The 7011-nt window shown below is 39.4% G+C and overlaps 1 protein-coding gene across 1 annotated transcript; it reads left to right on the top strand.

The window, feature by feature from the left end:
• Positions 1–1477: 1477 nt before the first annotated feature.
• Positions 1478–6377, top strand: STEAP4 (STEAP4 metalloreductase). The gene is made up of 4 exons (XM_032182813.1): positions 1478–1933; positions 3774–4301; positions 4917–5081; positions 6108–6377. Exons 1-4 carry the CDS (start codon positions 1478–1480, stop codon positions 6375–6377), a joined length of 1419 nt encoding a protein of 472 aa, XP_032038704.1.
• The last annotated feature ends 634 nt before the right edge of the window (positions 6378–7011 follow it).

Here is a 7011-nt window from a genome sequence, read left to right as displayed (position 1 = left end):
CGGATGCCAGCTGGGGGCTAGAAAGCTAATATAAGCCCAGGTCTTCAGATATGGTTCTCAGATTTTCTCTATCTTGCTACTGGAGCACATATCCCACTGCGCAGGCCCAAAAGGCATGTGCTTCTCCCACCCACAGCCCTCAGCTGTAGGTCACAGCAGGGAAGGGGGAAGTTCATGTGGTTTATGTTTTTTTCTTCACCCAGCAAGTGCAAGTTTGGGGTGAAACTGTTTAAATTCATGCAATATTTTTGAAAAGCAAAAACTTCTCTGGCTAGAAAACATATATATAAATATATACATATAAGAAACCGAAGTGTATCTTCTCCATATTTTTAAATGGCAGTTTCATTCTGACCAGCTGTTCACAGCAGAATGTGAGCAAAGGGTTAATAAACAGTGGTAGTAAAGTAATCATTTTGGGTCAAACTAACCATTTCATGCAATTCCGTTCTGCAAATTGGAAAATTACTCCCACAGCTTTAATTAAGACACTTACCGGAGATGCTGTGAAAGACTTGAATCAGGGCTCCTGCAAATGACATGGCTACTGTAAAGACTGAATTAGCAGCTGTTTGGAGAGCAGGATCTCTCAAGATTTCCTGTTGGAGATCTTCCTTAGAGCTTCAGATTTTCTGTCCTTGGGTCACCTTTTGAAAATCGAGGACAACAGCATATGGATCCACTGCAAGACCTTTGGATCAGCCCCTTTTATTCTGCATTTGTATCATGGGTCTCCCTCTGTAAAGTACAGAGCGTATATACTGCTATGGCATGGATAATACATTAAAGACTTTGAAGCTTCCAGGTACTATGATAAAGGAGGGTAGATAAAAACCTCAAAGAGAATTTTATTATGAGTACTGTATAAATATCAAAAATAAATGTTCAACATGAAATACTCCAATTCCACTGTCCAAATGCTTCACAGGACATTCTTCAGGAAATTGAAGAACAATAATAAAACAAACTGGCACTGACTAGTCATATTAAGGAAATATTGCAGACAACAGATAGGTTTTGTAGATAGCTTGTAGATCATTTCTTCAAGTATTTTACGAAAAGACCTTCCAGGTTCCAATCTGGTTAGAACCACACTTCTCTGTAATGTTTTTCTATAGCATAAGTAAGCAGAAATGGTCTTGAGATGTGTGCAACTCTTGCTTGCAGTGCTCTGATACCCTTTCCTCCTCTTTTCCTTTTGAGAGAGGAAAGCTGCAAAGGTTCATCGGAATGTTAGAATCTGTAAGATGGATGGAAAGGAGGGTGCTGTAAGAGATGGAGAGCTGAATATCCAGAACTTGTTTTTAAAAAACTGTACAGAAGTGTGTGCATCCAAATGAGTGTGCAGTAAGCATATTAATAAACAAGAAACTCTCAGGTATTTATTATGTACAACCAGAACAAATGTTAAACTTTCATTTTCAAGAGATTGATGTTTTGCTTAGCTTGTTCCTATTTTTTTAATTTTTTTTAATAGATGAATAAAAATTCTTCCAACATAATGGCTTTGGCTCCTAACACATCCAACAAAAGAGAGACAGTGTGCATATTTGGAACTGGAGATTTTGGAAGAGCTCTGGGGCAAAAAATGATTCAGTCTGGCTACCCCATTGTGTTTGGAAGCCGAAGCCCACAGACATCCAACCTGATTCCCAAAGAAGCAGAGGTGCTGAGCCACACCGAGGCAGCACAGAAAGCTGCCATCATCATCATAGCGATCCAGAGGCAACACTACGACTTCCTTACACCATTAGCAGAAATACTCCGTGGGAAAGTGCTGGTGGACGTAAGCAACAACTTAAAAATAAACCAGTATCCTGAATCCAATGCAGAGTACCTCGCTCAGCTGGTACCTGGCGCTAAGGTTGTGAAAGCCTTTAACACTGTGTCTGCCTGGGCTTTGCAGTCAGGCACACTGGATGCAAGCCGGCAGGTAAGACTGAACCACAGGAGCTTCCTATTTCATAGAGCTATGATATATCATACAGGCTTTTAACAGTTAGACAAAACACACACATGGGACATGTGAATCAGACAAGGCTGGGATGGAATGTTCACTGTAATTGCCCATCTCAAATTAAATGTGTGCTGAAATTTACTTTGGGACACTAATATGACATGACAAGGAATATTGATAGCTCACCTCAGAAAGCAGGAAGGTGTTAGGAGACATTACAGGAGCAAGGAAAGAAAGAAAGCTGAGCCATAAAGACAGAGAGACAGCAAATCAGAAGGAAATGAGGGCTGCATCGTTGTTTACCTGGAATGTGAAGTTGAACAGAAATGAGATTGGAGGAACATACTAATGCAAGAATAAAATTAAGGGAGAAAATAAAAGGGATGTGAGGGGTATGATGGGGCAATAGAATGATTATGAGCAATGGGAGAAATAAGCTGGAAGGTGAAGAAATTAATAAAGTTTTTTAAGTCAGACTCCATCACCACGGAAGTCTCACACAACAATAGCACATACAAACCATGTGAACTCTTTCCTTAATTACAGGCAATCTGATCATAGGAAGCAACATAGCAACCTTCCAGAAAAAAAATAAATAAATCATTTATTATTGCCTTGTTCATTGCCACTCCAAGGGACAGTACCTTTGCATGATGCAACTACTCAAACCATTGCTAGCTTTCTTTTTTGCTGACAGAAATGGTTTTGGCTACACTAAATACTAAGGACATCCAAATCTAAACTGTAAAAGCCTTCATCATAGTAAGAAAAATGGGAGCAGAAATTACCCCCTTTTTCTCAGTTTCAAAACAAGTCTTCTTGTGAGACCCCACCCAGAGTAATGCATTCAGCTCTGGGGTCCCCAGCACAAGAAGGACAAGGACCTCTTAAAACGAGTCGAGAGGAGGGCCACAAAGATGATTAGAGGCCTGGAGAAGAGAAGGCTCGAGGGAGACCTTATAGCAGCCTTCCAGTACCTAAAGGAGGCCTTCAGGAAAGCTGGGGAGGGACTGTTTGTCAAGGGGTGTAATGATAGGACAAGGAGTAACGGCTTTAAAGTAAAAAAAGGTAAATTTAGATTAGATAGGAGGAAATTATTCACTCAGGGGGTGGTGAGGCACTGGCACAGGCTGCCCAGAGAAGCTGTGGATGCCCCATCCCTGGAGGTGTTCAAGGCCAGTCTCGATGGGGCTTTGAGCAACCTGGTCTGGTGAGAGGTGTCCCTGCCCATGACAGGGGTTGGAACTGGGTGATCATTAAGGTCCCTTCCAACCCAAATTATTCTGTTATTCTATGATTCTGAGTATTATTTTGTACACTCATAGAACAGTTTCTTCCCTCTTTTAGTAGACATGAGAAGAAGTATTATTTACTTTCATGACAGAGCAACTATATTTGAAAGATCCCTGTACCCAGTTCCCTGGAGTCCTTATGGACCATTGTAGGGGCAGTGTTGCTCCTATTTACTATTACAAAATCTTGTGCTTACAAACTGCATGTCTTCAGAAGAGTGGTGAAATTCAAGTGCTCTAGGCAAAGATTTGTACTGTGTGATACTCTGTTCTTTCCACATACAAAATTTTGCCTCTTGAAATGATGTCCTTCCCCAAAGGAAAGATACTTGCTCTTAGTTCTTGGGCCTCTTGGTCAAGAAATTACCTATAGGACATTTTTTACTTATATAAAATAAGACAAGCATTGAAGCCAGTGAGTAGCCTAGGAAGCTTATGCTCACTATCCATATCCAATCAGGACAGCAGTAGAAAATGTTACAAAATTCTGGCAAAATAAAACTTCTGTTTGTTTTTGGCTGCAGGTGTTTGTCTGTGGAGATGACATGGAAGCCAAACAAATGGTGATGGATATTGTTCGTGCACTGGGTCTCACACCATTAGATCAGGGATCACTCTTGGCTGCTCAGGAAATTGAAAATTACCCTCTGCAGCTGTTTCCAATGTGGAAGTTTCCCATCTTTTTGTCCCTTGGCCTAACTGCATTTTTCTTCTTCTACTGTTTGATTCGTGATGTAATTTACTCCTATGTTTATGAAAACAAAGATTATTCATTTTTTATTGCAATTTCCATTCCAAATCGGATCTGCCCTGTGGTGGCACTCATCCTTCTTGCCTTGGTTTATCTTCCTGGTGTACTTGCTGCAATCATTCAGTTGTACAGAGGTACCAAATACAGCCGTTTCCCAGACTGGCTGGACAAATGGATGCTATGTAGGAAACAACTTGGACTAGTAGCCTTGGCATTTGCTTTTCTGCACGTTTTTTACACTCTCATCATCCCAATTCGCTACTATGTACGTTGGAGAACTGAGGATGGAATTATCTCCAAGGTAAGTTTTGTTCCTTGTTATGTCTTTTCCTCCAGCTCTTTTACAAGTACTACCCAGCATGTTGAGCTTCACAAGTACATGTGAACAGTCTAATATTCTTTACATTGGGGTTATTTTCCTAGTTTCTGTGTTCCTTTTAACCACTGATAAATCCAAAGGTTGTTGATATTATATTGAGTTGAGGGAATTTCTGGCCTCAGTCTAGCCTAAGTAGTTTAAATACTTGTAAAATAATCAGGAACAAATGAAGAGTAAATTAATTAAGAGTAATTTAATTAATTAAATTAAGAGTAATTTAAAGAAACATATTTCCATATTTCTCCGTATAACTTTAAGAATAGCACATATTTTGACTTTCTGACCTTATTTAACAACAAATATTCACAAACTTGTTCTCAACAGTACATCTATAGCAGATAATACAAGTACCACAATTACAGAGATAAAACTGTCATAATGCCTCTTTTCCTTTTGAGTAGCCATTCAAAGTAAATCTCCAATCATTTTCAGATAGTTAATGTATCACATTTATCACATAGTTAAAACATATTTTTTTTCTGCATATTGATCCTAAAAACAGTATCACTAATGTATATATGGTCTTCCTTTTTTCAGGCACTGAACAATAAAACAGATCCATTTAACAACACTAATGGATGGCTTAGTGACTCTTATTTGGCTTTGGGGATTTTAGGATTCTTTTTTTTTGTTCTTCTGGGAATAACTTCCTTGCCTTCAGTAAGCAACAGTGTCAACTGGCGAGAATTTCGATTTGTCCAGGTAAGAGCAAGACTTTTCTTAAAAATACTACTTTTCTCTCAGATGGAACACTCCCTGTTTCCATATAAACTATGACTAGAGAAAGGTTTACTATAGACTTAGGGCTTTCCTCCACTAGTATCTCCAAATGTGATGTGTGTATTATTTACCACTGCATGATTAAAAAAAAAATAAAAATAAAAATAAAAATAAAAAAAATCTACATTGCTATACATCTCACCTGTGAAAGAAAACACAGCTTCTCTCGGGCTGCTTATGGAACAGACAGGATTATTACACTAACAATAGAAAATCGGGAAGACTTGAGCTCCTAAATGACAAATGGAAAGCTGGCATTGTGGAATTATCAACTGCTAAATTACACCAAATCATAAAATATTTTAGCCATTTATTGGTCTAATTTTGTTAATTCACAAGATAACTCAACACGAATCTGGACAATGACTTTATCACTCTGACTCTCTCAATGGGAAACATCTGAAGAAAATCTGCAGCTTCTGCAGGTTCTAAAATTTGCTGCCCTTGGTAACACCACCATTTTGGCTCCTCATCAGGAGGAATCTTGGTGCAGGCTGCAGTGCCTCTGCAGGAGCCAGTCTGGCAGGGGAAGGTAGAAAAGTGGAAATTACAATCAGTGAATGTTTTATTCAGGCCAAAAACTTGCACAGTATAGTTCTGGGTAGATTAGCACTAGAGCATATAAAAGGCTTGGATCTCTCAACTGAATTTCAGCCTTTTCTCTGCATTTTAACAAATATGACAACCACTAGGCAGTGCGTGTGAACTAGCAAAAATTATCAGGGTTGTTAATGGGGAAAAAAAGAATGTTTCACTAAGATCCATTTGAATGATTCTTTATTAAAACATAATTAAGAGCTTTTATGATAGATAAAGCTATCAGTAGTCATCAGTGAATACTAAACTTGGAGTATTCCATGTAGCTTGCTGTGTACTGTAAATTGTATTTGTTCTGGTTTAATTTACTAATTTAACCTCTTCTTCTTTCTTTTCTTTGTTCTTCCCTAGTCCAAACTGGGATATCTGACATTGATTTTATGCACTGCACACACACTGGTTTATGGTGGAAACCGGTTCCTGAGTCCATCATCATACAGATGGTATCTTCCAAACGCCTATATGCTCTCCCTCATCATTCCGTTTATTGTACTCATTCTCAAATTTGTGCTTATATTTCCCTGTCTAGACAGACAACTCACACAAATTCGGCAGGGCTGGGAGAGGAATCCCCAGTACTCAGAACAGTCAAACTACATTATCAACAAGTCTGCTGTATAATTAGCCTAAGCTGTATTGTTAAGAAGAAACAAACAAACAAAAGATTATGATGGCATATCAAAATGAAGTTCTGATTCTCCTTTGTCTGGAGAGTGAGAGAAAAAGTGGGAAGCTTAGGCAGGCCCTAAGTAAAATAAACTCATCCTAGTGGCAAGCTTAAAATCCAAATCAAACAAGAGGTCATTGAGGTCCTGCACTCCAGGCATTCTTTCATGCATAGGCCCTTTCTTTTGCTCAGTGTATTCCCCTTTTCCTATTCACCTTCCATTCTTAATGAGTATGAGAGAAGTAACTGGTGCTTAGTGTCCCTCTGTCACTCCAAATCTCCTCTGGGGCTGGCCAGAACCAGAGCAACCTCCTGTGTCAGCTGGTGTCTGCTCCTCTTTGCTGTTCTGCCCCTGGGAAGAACATCTCCATGCTCTTACACAGACACAGGCACGCACACCTATGCACATGAGCACCCACCCTGTTTCCACCTCCAGAAGCCAACAGCCTGTAGAACAGACACAGGACAGATGCTGGATGAGGAAGGGCTGTCATCTTCCCAGCATTAGTTTATCCTCCTTTTATGTCTGACCTGAAAGAGATCTATATTCATGCCTTAGAGATAGTTGAGTAAGATTTGCTTGGTTTG

Source organism: Aythya fuligula, chromosome 2 (assembly GCF_009819795.1).
Source record: "Aythya fuligula isolate bAytFul2 chromosome 2, bAytFul2.pri, whole genome shotgun sequence".
Taxonomy (NCBI): Eukaryota; Metazoa; Chordata; class Aves; order Anseriformes; family Anatidae; genus Aythya; species Aythya fuligula.
Note: the sequence above shows the minus strand (reverse complement) of the source record. Positions and strands in the feature narration are given on the sequence as shown.

Excerpts from the sequence above, each read along its gene's own strand:
- STEAP4 (XM_032182813.1), top strand. The coding sequence starts at position 1,478 with ATGAATAAAAATTCTTCCAACATAATGGCTTTGGCTCCTAACACATCC. Across the intron at positions 1,934-3,773 it reads CACTGGATGCAAGCCGGCAG|GTGTTTGTCTGTGGAGATGA; the intron begins GTAAGACTGAAC and ends TTTTGGCTGCAG. Across the intron at positions 4,302-4,916 it reads AGGATGGAATTATCTCCAAG|GCACTGAACAATAAAACAGA; the intron begins GTAAGTTTTGTT and ends TCCTTTTTTCAG.